The sequence below is a fragment of the Bombus flavifrons genome, chromosome 10, assembly GCF_040668555.2.
Source record: "Bombus flavifrons isolate JBK064 chromosome 10, iyBomFlav1_principal, whole genome shotgun sequence".
Taxonomy (NCBI): domain Eukaryota; kingdom Metazoa; phylum Arthropoda; class Insecta; order Hymenoptera; family Apidae; genus Bombus; species Bombus flavifrons.
Window position 1 is genome coordinate 11,756,744 of NC_138451.1, and position 14,785 is coordinate 11,771,528.

At 41.5% G+C, this 14,785-nt stretch overlaps 1 protein-coding gene across 1 annotated transcript in view; it reads left to right on the forward strand.

The window, feature by feature from the left end:
* Meltrin (disintegrin and metalloproteinase domain-containing protein meltrin) overlaps nt 1-14,777 on the forward strand; it is a 72,153-nt gene extending 57,376 nt beyond the window's left edge. Inside the window, exons 4-13 of the mRNA XM_069122056.1 lie at nt 1,650-1,839; nt 3,124-3,191; nt 3,826-3,990; nt 4,114-4,283; nt 4,407-4,598; nt 5,310-5,906; nt 6,192-6,393; nt 6,850-7,054; nt 7,158-7,287; nt 10,219-14,777. Coding sequence (XP_068978157.1) covers nt 1,650-1,839; nt 3,124-3,191; nt 3,826-3,990; nt 4,114-4,283; nt 4,407-4,598; nt 5,310-5,906; nt 6,192-6,393; nt 6,850-7,054; nt 7,158-7,287; nt 10,219-12,859 — 4,560 coding nt within the window. The 3' untranslated portion in view covers nt 12,860-14,777. The remainder of the gene's footprint in view (nt 1-1,649; nt 1,840-3,123; nt 3,192-3,825; nt 3,991-4,113; nt 4,284-4,406; nt 4,599-5,309; nt 5,907-6,191; nt 6,394-6,849; nt 7,055-7,157; nt 7,288-10,218) is intronic.
* Nucleotides 14,778-14,785: the final 8 nt, after the last annotated feature.

Genomic DNA, 14,785 nt, shown 5'->3' on the forward strand with positions numbered 1-14,785 from the left:
CACGTCCAGTTGCCTCTGTCTCTCTCTGTCTCTCTCTTGCACTCTATGGTTTTATTTGCCCTCGCAGTCGCGGCCAAACGGACGAGCTAATTTCGGTCGTTTAAATGGGGGAAATTCTGCGAATTCAACTAGTTAGAACGCTCTTCAGAGGTTTCGCACTCGAAACATCAGTAATTATAGCCCTTTGTTCTTGTCTCGCTTCTCCACCCCCTCTCGCGTTGCAAAAAGAAACTTTGGTGAAATTACGTTTGCACTGGATAAAATTTCGCTTTTCAGAAATTCAGGTTTTCCCTCGAGAGAGAGGAGACGCGAGTCAACCTACGCTGCTCTACGTAAGAATCTAGAGGCTTTGATCGATTTTTAGCAATAGTACACCCGCCTCTCAATTTACGCGCAGTATCCGTTCCACATGGATTCGTTTTACGCGAATGAAAATCCTGTAAATAACGTCCGTCAGCGCGAAAGAAAAGATAGCGCAACGTAATGTACTTTTATCCTTACCGCATACGGCACTGACGCGACTAGCCGCGTAAATTAAGATCTCGCGTAAAAACTGCCGCGTAAAGAAAAGACCGGCGTAAATGAAGCGCCGCGTAAATTAAAGGACCAGTGTACGTGTATTTCCGACGTGTACGAGCGAAGGATAAATTGGTATTTGGAAGCTACACCTGCGGTCTTTGTATTGTGAAATCAGCAGCGTACCGTGAACCTAAATTGTCTTTTAAAAAACGTAGCGACGATACATGTGACTATTTATTATATGCAGTACCACATTCATAGCGGATGTACATTTAAATATCACTGATCGTGCGGACGCTTCTTAATCCGACTTACGATACAATGAAAAAATGAAAAAATCCGAGGATAAAGAATTTATCGAGCGAGAAAATAATTCTCTGGCCTGGCAGTCGCGCACGCCACTTTTATTATTCCATGTGGATTTTCGAAAACCAATTAACGCTGTTACTCGTAGCTGTGACGATTATAAAAAGTAAAATCATCGCAATTACATTATCTGCGCTATTTTGTAATTGAAATACGACTGGTCGGAAATAGGCAAACATCCGGATGCTTTTGCACGGTAACAGCTCGATAATTTCATGATAATCGCCCGATAAATCACTTTTCCGCGAGAGGCATGTTCCCGATGACGCTTGCTCTTGGAATCGCGCGCGCGCGGCGAATTCCTGTTTGGAAAGTGGAGATACAAAAGGAAAAGGAAAAAATGTCTGGTCCAATGGGAATCTGGGCCAACTATATTTGTACCGGTCGGACGCACGGCTGAACACTGCACGTCCGGGATATTCGTCCGGACCGACGAATGAGAATCCTTCTTAGGCGGCGGTCTAACTTTTCGCCTTTACTTCCTGCATCGCTAAAATGTAACGCCCGCGTCAACTTCCATTCCTTTCTTCGTCCCCTTTCTAGTCCCAGCCTCTTCCCCGTCGTCGTTGACAAAACTTTGACTGAAATTCTCATCCGTTCGCATTTGCATGGCAGATCTTTTTATCGCGACGATCCTTTGTAAACGGTAGCCGGAAGTTGCCAGCTAACTCTGGGCCGTTCGTGCAAATTCCACAATTTGAACAGTCGCGGACGATCGACGAGGTCCGACACTAACGAAATCGACGTTCCATTGAAATTCGCAGGAACTATGCCACTATCAAGGTAGCGTTCGTGACGTTCCTGGTTCTTGGGTAGCGGTGTCTACGTGCAGAGGGTTGCGTGGTGTCGTTTTCGATGGCGAGAACCTGCACCACATCCACCCGGAACAAGAATCCTTGGACTCGCAGCATTACGTCTACAAGCACAGCGATTTGGTTGCCAATCATACTTGTGGTAATTATCGCTATCTTAATGCAATTTTAATGGTAGACGAAAATGATGGATGGTAGGCGAATGATGAAATCCATGTCCATTATGTGCATTCCCGTTCCCAAGTACTAAGACACTTCTAGAGAAAAGAGGACAAACCTGGCAAACTATTAGGGATGCATGTACGTGTATAAACACACACACACACATATATATGCTACCGCACGTGTATAAGTATTTGTACGTTCTCAAATAACAGGAAATGTTTAAAGCTCACTTCGAATAAAGCTGTCTAATCTAACCATCGCCTCTGGTCTTACCTCAGGCAACGATACGTAGTTGGTCAATAATGCCAAACAAAGTAGTTGACGTTAATTACTTTAAACAAAGAAGCTATAATCGAAGGTGGATGAAAGTCGCTCGTACGGAAACGCCTTAAAGTTAAATGACTCGAAGCGTCTATCCAGTGTTAAAAGATCTTAGAATCTTTTGGAACGTGTATTTCCAATCACGCTCCAAAAGTTTATAAAGCTTTTTGTAAATTAATAATAAATTTCATAAATCAATTTCAGCTATTTATCAGAGATAACTATGGAATATTCTATCGACGCAGGTACATCCCCTGTCTCAGTTTCAATTTAGCTGAACGTTTGATCCTACTTGGGGCAAGAAATAGAATCGACAATAGCAAAACATTCTTCTATCGTAACGTCGAAAATGTAAGAGAAACGTGAACGCTTTGATCGAGTTCCACCAAGTGTACAAATACTTACGCACGGGTAGTGTACGTGTACGTCACATACGTCACCGAACAGACAATATGTTGGACATTTCGGTTCTACATAACAGTCATTCGGAGTAAAGGTTCTTCCTAACCGTTTTAAAATCCAAAACATCGATATTACGACACTTTCCAAGTAGCCTGGTTTGAGCCTGTTCACGATATATTTCAGCTCGTCGCTGATCAACGACAAGGAACCTTGCGAGAATTTCGCGAATTCGTAACACGGATATCTTAAACTTCCTCCATACCATATCCTCGTATCCTTCGATGCTTGTCCTTCCTAGCTCTCGATAGGAAGTCTCATGGATGATGAGACCGGTTCGATCTAGACCTACGTCAGCCTGGTTCGTTGCAGCGCACGCGCTCCTTTCCTGGCCTGGAGGACCTGTCTCGCTAAGACTGGTCTCTCCTTAACTGTCTTAACGAATGTAGGAGCAAGATTCTGCCGGCTCCCTCCTCTCTTTGTCCTTAACTTTACCGAGAATCCGACCGAGACGATGATCTTAGTTTTTTGTTCGGTACAGGTTACGAAGGAACGCCGCACCATGTTCTCGGCTATGAACACCGCGGGATCGTCAACAGAGCCACGAGGGTAAGATATGTCGTTCTAAGTTCTGTTGTTCTAATCATAGGATTACTTTGTTTTTTTTTACAACTGCCAAACATTCGTGAATACTCTTGATATTAGCACACTCGTGTCGAATTGATTCTTCTTCTTCTTCTCTGTTGTTTTTCTTTCTTACTTTTTTTTTTTTGCTTTTTTTTGTAGCTTTATTGGCGATCATAAATCGTTAGGACACTTACTGATATCAACGGTTTTCGCTGTTTTTATTTTCTATTCATTTTATTGTAAATCCACCATCATAGCTTGTAACGTGTAAAATAGTAAATAAAATATAATTTGTTAAAGTTTGTCAATAGATGTAACCAACGATGTTCCAATACTTAGAACAGCGTAGTTTAACTGTTAGACGCTCGATGTTTGTACCATCATTGCGAATGAGTCTTTTCTGTTTCTTACCAAATCGTATTTCTCTTCGTTAGAAAATTTCCGAAGATACGTCACTTTGTGTCGATTGTATCCTTAAAACATTGAAGATCCTTCTCTCGATAGAAGCGAATAAAAGCTCGATTGGAGGATAAAAGATTGGAAGGATTGCAGCTGCAAGATCGGCTGAATCGTTGTACTCTCGTTTAATATCTCGAATTGAATTTTTTTCTTCCAGCACAAGAGAGCGGCTGAAGCGATTCGAGGACCCTACAACGCTAACAGGCATTCCCGATACGTAGAGTTGGTCCTCGTAATCGATAAAAAGGAATACATTGCTCTCGACGAGAACGTGGACAAAGTTTATCAACATTGCAAGGATATCGCGAACATTATCAATGCAGTTAGTACAGCCTTTTTGAATATTTGAATTTCTTAAACGAATAGATGAACATTATCAGGCGATAGTATGGATTTTCACTAAAATAATGTGTCGATTATAAAAGGAGAATCCATCGTGTTTCAGTTGTACATGCCACTGAACATATTCATCGCGTTAGTCGGGGTGCAAGTTTGGTCCGACGCGGATGAAATAACGCTGTCTCCAAACGGGGATACCACCCTCTCGAATTTCCTTCGGTACAGGAGGGAGAAGCTGGTCCAGGACATGCCGAACGATAACGCCCAGCTGTTGACGTAAGCCAGAAACGAAAATATTTTCTAACGACGTGCTTCGAAAGCTGCTGTCAAAAATATAGAATAAGACACAAGCTGTGCGCGCGTATCATATATTTGTAAAAATATAAAATATATTTTTAGCCGAATCACTTTCGAAGGAGGCGTGGTTGGAAAAGCGCTTAAGGGACCAATATGTACGTACGAATTCTCCGGTGGTGTCTCGATGGATCACTCGAACGTCGTGGGATTAGTAGCAGCTACTGTCGCTCATGAAATGGGTCACAATTTCGGTATGGAACACGACTCGGCTGATTGCGAGTGTCCCGAAGAAAAGTGAGTTCATGTCGATTGTTATTTACCGCTTGGTTTTGTTTAAAAATCTACTTTGTATATTTTTGCATACCGTCGACTTACGTTCCACGTATTCTTGTAGTTTTAAATTTCCTACGAAACATAAACATCGACAGCCAACATAAACAGCCTGTTATCGCTCCGCAAGAAGAGTTGTCTTCTCCTTGTTCTTTGAATTCAGAAGCCGCAACTTGGCTTTTTATTTCTTTAGTTTCATCGAACGAATACACGATCGGAATGAAATTCTCTTTCGTTTTCGAGAAACAAACGACCTGCTCTTCAAACGACACAAATAATAGTAAATTCCAAAGTAAATTTTCAAGTGTTCGCAACACCGTTCGTAACATCGCTCTCTGTACTTTTCAATCGACGCAGTTGACCAATAGCTCGTATGTTGAAACGTGGCCAATTTTCTTTTATTTCGCGAACTATACGTTAGAGCGAGTAACGTGGTGGCAATCACGCCAATGGATCTTAACAGCGATAGAAAAATTTAAATAAAAAGAAACGAGTGAATGAGGCAATGAGTATGGTATAGTTGGCGTTCGAATCTCGTGATCCCACGGTCTTTCGTCGGTCCTCTGTGAAACAAGGCCATCGATCTGCATTCGCAGGATGGCGTCATTACGATTACCGTCATTTTCGCTAGAGTAACATCGGGGTCTAAACACGCTCGATTGCATCTGATTACAGATGCATCATGGCATCGTCGAGCGGCTCGTCGGGACCAACGCACTGGTCCACTTGTTCTCTGGAGCATCTGGCTCTGGCGTTCGAGCACGGAATGGATTATTGTTTGAGGAACAAACCGCAGAAGCTGTTCGATAGCCCGATTTGTGGTAACGGGTTCGTGGAACCCGGGGAACAGTGCGACTGTGGCCTGAAAGAGAACTGCGACAATCCCTGTTGCAACGTGACCACCTGCATGTTGCATAGTAACGCGAGTTGCGCCACCGGCGAATGTTGCGATTTAAAAACTTGCAGACCGAAATCAGCGGGCACCGAGTGCAGAAGCGCCGAGCACGAATGCGATTTGCCGGAATATTGCACTGGCCAGAGCGAATATTGTCCCGTGGACGTGTTTAAGATGGACGGTGAACCATGCAGCATGGGAAAAGCGTTCTGCTACCAGGGCTCTTGCAGAACTCATAATGACCAATGTAAGCTGCTATGGGGACCTACTGGAACCTCTTCCGACGCACAGTGCTATGACATGAACAATAAAGGCACGAAGCATGGCAATTGTGGCTACAATCGAATCGAGTCTAGCTACGTCAAGTGTACCGACGAGTAAGACAAGTTGATTTTTCTTTCCTCCAGTTTTTCCTAGAATTATGTTACGTTCTTCGTTAAAATGTCTTATTTATTTCGTTTGGAGATGGAAGAAAAGCGAGGTCCGTTCTCTTTTAAAACACAAGTGGTAGGAAAAAGGAAGAAAAGAACATAATAGGACTATGCTTTTCTTGCGTCTCGAAACGAAATAAATAAGATATCTCTATAGAATGTCTGTAAGTAAGAGGAAGAGAGTATGGACCGTATCGGTAATAATGAAACTTGGTTTCTCCTTTATTTTAGAAATCTTTTGTGTGGAATGCTACATTGTAAGCACCTGAACGAAAGACTAGAATTCGGTATGGAATCCGTGGCGATTCTCAGCCATTCGTTTATCAACACCGGAGGGAAAATCATACCCTGTCGTTCGGCTATCGTGGACCTAGGATTGAATCAGGTGGATCCTGGTCTCTCTCCAGATGGCGCAAAGTGTGCACCTGGAAAGGTAATAGAGAACTTATAATACGACAAGCAATTTTATATAAAAGTAACAGAATAACTAATATTATGAAAATGAATACCTTCAAAATATTTAGGGATGTATAGACAGTAAAGACATATATACTTGAGCCCTACATCAAAGAACAATTTTTATAATATGAAACCAACTGACGATGTATTGTATTCAAAAATTAGTCTCCTACAAAAGAGAAAAGATGTGACTTGTTCTATTTCTCATATATAAGAACACGTCTCATACATGTAATAACAATACTTGTAGTTACAAGAGCATTGCAAAATGATGTCTGTTACTAGCAGATAGTCAGTTCAGATAAAAGAAAGTTTGAATAGCAGAAGATTGGAATATTGAAGCGTAGTGAAAATTCGGCTACCGAAGACTCTACTATAAAATATTTTCCAACGTGAATTGTAACGCTGAAATTTCGTGATTTCGATTTAGATGTGCGTGAATCAGAAATGTATGCCGGTAGCCGATTTGCGTGCTTCCGTATCCGGAGGGAAAGCATGTCCTAATAATTGCGGAGGCAACGGAGTGTGCAATAGTCTCGGCCATTGTCATTGCAATCGTGGCTTCCGGCCACCTGATTGCACCCAACCTGGCGTGGGCGGCTCCGAGGACAGCGGTCCGGCGGAGGATCCGAACGGTGAATCAATTTTATTCAATTTATCGCAACCGAGTACAATATCATCGACCTTACCTTATCGACCATGAAAACTAATTTGTTTCGTATCGTGTATTTGTTACAGCGAGGAACGACTTCATAATGGCCCTGTACATTATCTTTTTGGGGATCGTACCGATGATCGCTCTGTCCTCGTTCGGTATTTGGTACATGAGAAATCCTGGCCAGCACTGGAAGAAGAGCATGATGTCAACGTACGTATCTAGTCTCGACCGTGTTACAGAGAAATGCAAACCGCATGCCTTTTCGTCGCGCGGTGCTCGCAGGGCGAATTCGAGTCACAGGCTCGGTAAAAACTTTTACGAAAGGGTGGTCATTTTCTTTTCGCCTCGACGAGAGAATTCTCGTAACTCAGATAGAATATTTACGATCAGCGACACTCTGCCGCCGAAAGAGAAGCTTCAGATAACTAAAACCGATCTGATATCAACTACTAACCCAGACGCTATTAACTGCAGCAACAGCATCGCGAAGAGAAAGTCGATGTTGCTTAGCAATATGGATCAGAGTGTGAGTAATAAGAAACCTGACATCTCTGAATCCGATCAATCTGCTCAGCCTTCGTCTGTAGAAGGTCAGGCAAGGAAAAATTCCATTAGGACGGAATTAGGCACGAAAATAGCGGAACGTATTCAGCAAATGCAGAAAAAGCCCACGAAGAATATCAAAGGGCTCACGCTTAAAACGGAAGTAAAGTTCGAGCATTTAAACGAAAGCTCAAGTGGTAGTGTTGGCGTTACGCCAAAGACAGGTGAACCGTTGCTGCCCGATGGGAAACCATACTCGAAGGCACCTGCACCCTTCTATAACAAAAAACCGCCACCCCCACCGGCCCCAGCACAAAGTTTAAAGCCAAAGATTTGATCTTTTTCCTATATCTTGCGGACACCCGTTGAAAATCTTCTTTCAAATTTTCTCAAACCTTATTACGTAGATATGTCCCTTTATTTTCTTTTTTTGTTTTTTTTCCACTTTACTATATCCACGCATAGTATAGAATATATATTTTTTAGTGCGAAGGTCGCAGCAAAATTTTCTCATAAAAGCTATGACCTTTGCATTATGCAGTACAGGGTTGAGAATAGCGGTGGCGGTTAATGCAATTTAATTCTTATCGTTGTCAAAACGACTTTAAGAAGTACGCTGTGATTTTTATGTTGTAACAGTTCTGTTGTGACGAACAACGAATACTCTATTCTACTCGCAGAGCTTCTTCCTTTAAGGATTCATGTATTTAATTTGTCGAATCTCCGGGCACCGCGCAACTCGTAAGAGAAAGTCCTGCCGTAGCACGTTTGCTGTGCACCTTTTAAACGTTATTCCAATTATATTTTTATAAATAATATAGTCGAACGAAAGGATATAATTTTTTTATTTGTAACGTAAATATCGAAGCGAATAGATATTTCGCGTGTAAGTGATTTATTTATTCATTTGGAGACTATAGAGAAAGAACACGATAAGTCAAGAATGTCGTCAAACAATACCAATTTATCTTTTCCTTTGGTTTTCCAATTAGACATTTTTCCATGCGGTTTCTCGTACTCTTCAAAATTTAGATAATATTGCTCCTTATACTATTCAAATATCAAAGACATTAAAATATTTAAAATATTATTTGCCTGACTAATTAGATGTCTGATTTTCATAAAACTTTTGGTCAGTTTCACAGTTATTTTAAGATATTCCTTGCACGTACATCTTTGAATCTAATAAGATCGATTTCATTTTCAATTATTCATTATCACAAGGTAACGTAGAAATCAGAAAATCAGAAAAGTATACTTATCGTGTTTTTCTTTTCTGTAATCTTCGCTTACTATCGTTATTTCATGCTCAAGCATATATGATATATATATATATATATAAGTTAATAAATAAAAGTATATATGACGTAATATAATTTTCAACTATTATATGTAAATGCATTTAAAGGACGCATTTTAATTACGTCATGTGGTAGTATTACCAAAAACTGGGTGATAATAAAATAGAACGAAAACGGCTCTCTACTGACTCGATCAACGTGAATAAGGATCTATGGCTGGTCGTTGGCCTAATTATTTATTCGATTGATACCTTGACGAATGGAAAAAACACGTTCCAGGGAAAAGTCGAGAACCGTGACTTAGAGCATGCATAGAAAATGAATGTTATACGAGCATGAGCATGTGTGAGTTTCTCTTCGATGGCTTTTGCATTTTAAGATTACTGAACGGCTCGCTTACAATGGAGTCGATAAATCAGTATTAACGGGGTGACTCAACATTCATAACGACTCCCGATTGAATAACTTACATATAACAGAGCTCGACGTTTGATTACTTCTTAAAAATCATTCGAATCATTTAGGTATATTTTCAATATCCTAAAAATAAAAATCACACGGGGGAAACACGAGAAGCTGTTTTTCGTTGACTTTCTGATTTTCACGTCGCTTGACAACTGAAAGATAATATTTGAACGTGATGCATATAACTGAGATGGAACATCTGTCGACTGTAAAGACACAAGACTTTCAAGACGAGGTAATAAATATAGGAAATTTTGTAAAAAAAGAAAAGAAATTCGAGAGCATATCTAAAGAAAATATTACATTTAAAGACGAACACATATCTACTCGAAAAACGAGGAAAAAAGATAGGCTGTGGGTTGATTGGAGAATGCAATGAATCTTAAAAAATGGCTCTCCTGTAAAAAGCAGAAAGTATGACTTAAAATACTCTTCCCTCGTCGTCCTCGTATCGAAATTGCTCATACTTGAAACGGATCAATTGTATAAGTTTATTGAATAAACGTAGTGTTTCATACAAAATCTACAGAATTTTCTTATGTAATCAAGAATTTCCTTCCTCCAGAGGGCTTGCTACTAACACTTTAATCTTTGACTAACTTTCCCTGCAACTTTCTCGCGGTTTGCATGCGTTCGAAAGATTTCTGGATCCGAATGACTGCGTTTGTTGCGCACGAGTTTGTTTCCTTCTCTAAAGCTGCATGTGTTGATTGCATCGTTCCGCGATCAGGCTACGAAATTTCTAAGAAATCGGAACCTTGGTTTGGTTGCTGTAGCATGTGCTTTAAACACCTCGATTCCCTCCAGCTTACGATTGTGCTTAAAATTTCAGGACCGATCGTGGCCACAACGGACTGTCCATCAAAACGATCGATCGTTCCAGTCCCTTGCCTCGTAACATCGAAACGATCGATTCTAGTCTCAGTCAGGATCCAGCGTGCGCGAGTTTGTTGCCGAAAGCGGATACCGACGAGCGTTACAACAATAATTTGTTCGGCCAGTTCAAAGGTTTCACGATCACGCCGATAAAAAATCAACCGAAGAGCCCCGAGCCGACTAAGCCAGCACCTCCTCCGCCCACGATTCCAACTGTAGCTATTAAGACTAACATCAAGACAGTTCCCAAGTGCAATCCAGCGCGCAGTTCGCTGCTCAGTTCCACAACCAGTTTCAACGAGGTGCAGTCGACCGCACCAATTCTGCCTCCACTGAATCCAGGATGTACAGCTCGTCCTCTGATCAGCAGCCCGGTATTGGCTGCAACTACGTGCACGTCGGTGGAGCTAGTGGCTCCTAAAATTTCTAACAAGTCTACTATAGACGGTCCAACGAGACCAGCACCGGCTCCGCCGATCTCCGCTGACATTCAAAAGCCACAGAGACCAAGCAGTACACCTTTAACCAATTTACTGGTGCCGGAGGCTGAAAAGAAGCCAGAGAAGGGCAGCACTTTAAATAGAATCGCCTCGATGCTTCGACCCAATTCTGGGATCATGAAAGGTAGCCTGCAGATGTCACAGAAGGACGAGAAGACAACGAATTCTCTGCCCAGAATACACCATCATAAAGCGAACAAAGTGATAGATAAAGAAATTTTGAGAAACTTGGAGATTTCCAATCCCATCCCTCAGAAAGAGATTGAAATTCCTACACCGGCGATTCCTGTGATCTCCGCGGCCGATGCAGAGAAAAAGAACGTCGTGTTGCGCGCCCAGTCCATGAGAGACAGCAAGATCACCCCGAGACCTGCGATTCAGACGTTCGGATCGATGCGACAGACGACACCGGTTAAAAGACCCACCAGCATCCCTGCGAGCACAAGGCCTACGGCTCCTCCACCGGGACCTCCTATTCCTACAACGACGGACAAAATGAACGAAAGTGGGAAGATCCCGGGACTGCCTGGATATCAGACACCGCAAGTGAAGAACCCGCAGAAGGTCGTGGACAACGCGTACGACGATTGCATGAACCTCGTCAGCGAGTCGTCGCTGACCAAAATAACAGAAGAGTCACCCTCCAACGACAATATATACGCGGTCATAGAGGAGACTCTGCCTGAGAAGAGCAGGAAGAACATGGAATCGGAGAAGCAGATCGACAACGAATACAAATTACCGAAACGCGTCGATCCCACGGCCAATTCCGGCGGATTGGAAACGATGGGCCTGTTATCGGAGATCGTGTCGGAGATATCGAACAGAAACTTTGATTCCATATATTCCACCGCTACTTTAGCCAGAAAGGCGCAAGAGAACGAGGGTGCGTCGAAAAATACCGAGGACTTGGGTTACAACAATTCTCTCGGCACTTACATGAACTCGAGTCACTACAAATCGCCGGGCAGCATTTATTCCAATTCCGCGTCTGGAAAGTTTAACTCGTCCAGTTCCACGACGAGCTCGGGTTACCTGAATCCATCAGCGTTAAACGTGCCGCAACAGGAGCCTGAGAAAATTGCCGACGCTAACAAGTCCAACAAAGGGAAACTGTCGTCGCTGAATCCAGCGAATCCGAATCTAAACGACGAGATATCGAAGGAACTGGGGATGAAAGGCACAGCGGAGGACGCGGGGCCTCGAAAACCGATCACGTCGATGAAGAGTCGACCGACTCAACGAACTGTTACTCACTCGAAAAGCGACGAAGGGACAAACGACAGCAAAGAGCCGTTGAAACCGCCTCTTGGAAGAACGAAGACTCCGCCGAACATCGCGAAAGGCTCGATCACGAAGGACGCGAACTCCGGCGCCAGACAAGCTCTGGACACCGCGTCCAAGTCTAAACAGTATTCTGACAGTAGTTTAAAGAAGCATGGTTCGAATGCGAGCGTGGACTCAACCGGGCAAAATTCGGATACGAAGGGTGGCAATGCGAATCAGCCAAACGGTAGCCTAGAGAAGCAGGATTCTCACACGAACGTTAATAGATTATCTCTGAAAACTGTGCCTTGTAGTCCTAAGGATAACGGGGGAAAGTTTAACAGTCCGGACTTAGTGTCGAGCTGTTCAAATTCTAATCAAATCAGTACAAAGTCGCCGGACGTTGTAGGAAACAATGCAAAGCTTAACTTTCAGTCGAAAAACGTTCAGAAAACGCCGACATTGTCACGAGGCAGTACTACGAAAGCACCCGCCACCCCGATTAAGCCATTGAACATTGCGTCCAAAGGAACTAGTCTCGCGGAGAAAAAGAAGTCTCCAACTGGTAACACGAGCGTGACTAAATCGTTATCCGCTAAGGAATCGGCTACCAAAAGCGCACAATCAAAGCCGAGTCAGAAGACGGAGACGAAAGATTCAGGGGCGAAGACGAACCCGGTGCAAAGAGCAGCGAGCAGTAAATCGAATGTGGCCTCCCTTCAACAGAAGTTCGAGGCAAATAAGAACGTTAACGCGCCAAGAACGATACCCAATGTACATAAAACACAACGTACAGTCGGCAAGACTGAAACTTCGGGTGTTAAGAAATAAGCGATCAGAGCACACTTGCACAGTAATATACCGACTAATGATATTAGTAAATTGACAAGTCACACGTTATAGGATGTAAACTTATCTTGTATCGTTTTATAATTCTCCAGCGAATAAGATAATCAGATATTTTGTAATTGAAGACTACAGAGAACAAACATGATAAATCTATAGGAAATCTGTATGTTATCACGACTAATCCTATATTACCTAAACTGTCTTTTTTTCATTTAGAGATTGTATGTGTCGATTCTGGAATATGTTAAAAATATTATTTGTCATTACATTAGTTTTTCGGTTGATTTTGTACAAAACTTGTTAGTTTTTTTCGTTACCTTTAAGAGACAATATGTAATGATATGGTCTTTCTAAGTCGTGTTAAAATACCACCAAGTGATGTTAAAACAGGCTTATCATGTTTTCCCGTGTGATCTTTGACTTGTCAGATTTATTTGGAAAATTTCATTCGTTGCATTAGCAACTTGTTAATATTATTCAAACGCATTTATTGGTAGTGGCAACTTGTAACTTGTAGCTTGTAAAATTTCACTAATGGTTTAATTGTGCAAGACAGCTCGGATGGACGAATAGGTGGCCAATCATCAAAAAGAAGTATGTAGGATTTATTTAAAACATTCTAGTCTATCGATCATTGGATGAAAACTTACGAATACTTCTGTTCAAATATTTCTACGATATTATTTTATTTAAATGACCAGCCACGAAGAAGTGGAGTCGTAATAGTACAATGATCAACTGTTCGTTCGGGAAACCGAATGAAAGAATTGGTTGATCGAAAGCCACGCTAACTTGTATTTACTGTCAGAATACTGAAATTAGGTTGTACCGACGCAATATTATCGCTGTAAATAGTAGTTACTTAAAAATTCTCATATTTTTTGTAGAAATTATCCATTATATCGTAATATTCGGATGTACGCGGAACATTAACGATCGTCGAGGATATTTATCTTAAGAGCATTTTGTAAAACGAAATGAACAGAATAAGCAACAATTATTTTCAAAAGTTTCGCTCGATGCCGCAAAAGGAACGCGTAAGAAATTATATTGAACTCTGTGATATACATGTAACGAGAGGTAATACAGAAACATCGTATCGTACATTATTATAAGTAGCAGATTATAGATGCGACCAAATCTATCATTTTATAATATCGTCTCACGCGAAGAAAAAGAAAACATTGTGAAACTTCGAGAATATAAGAAATTTTCAAGAGGACAAAGATTAGTTTCGAAAGGAAAACCATATCCAAGAAAGATAAAAAAAAAAAAAAAAAAAAAGAAGAAACTCTATGGAACAGTAGCTCTTTCCAAAGACTAACTAAGCGTCGTCGTTAAAGTCCGTTTTCGCGAATGCGATCGTACCTTCGAGATTCTAATGCGAATCAAAATTTAGGCGCGATTTAGCTAAGAGAGCTTAAACGGTAGTGTCTGCTGGGGTTTCAACGCCGTGTTCGAAAACGAGGCAGAATTTCTTCTACGATAAAAAAGTACATTAGAGTACAATGGTAGAGATATTTCGTTCAATGCATCACCGCAACTACGATTGTTCTTTTACTTTCGCACGAATTCTTTGCATATTATAGTAAGATACTAAGAAATTCGGACGTTGCTGTTCGATCGCTAATTACTTAGCATCGTTAAGTACGCAAAGACTAAGAGGAAATATTTATTTGACTGATCGATGTAAATATGTTTATAATGTAATAGATATAAGTGACATTTTGTACAATGTACCTTCGTGCTCGCTGAGTTATAATTCGCGAACTATCTTTAAACGCATACATGCGACTTCAGCATTTAGCTTCTTCACGGTGTCTCGTTCGATCTGCTGTAAAGCGTAAAAAAGTTCTCCTGTATAAAGAAGAACCAAAAAAAAAAAAAAAAAAAAATAAAACGACGGAA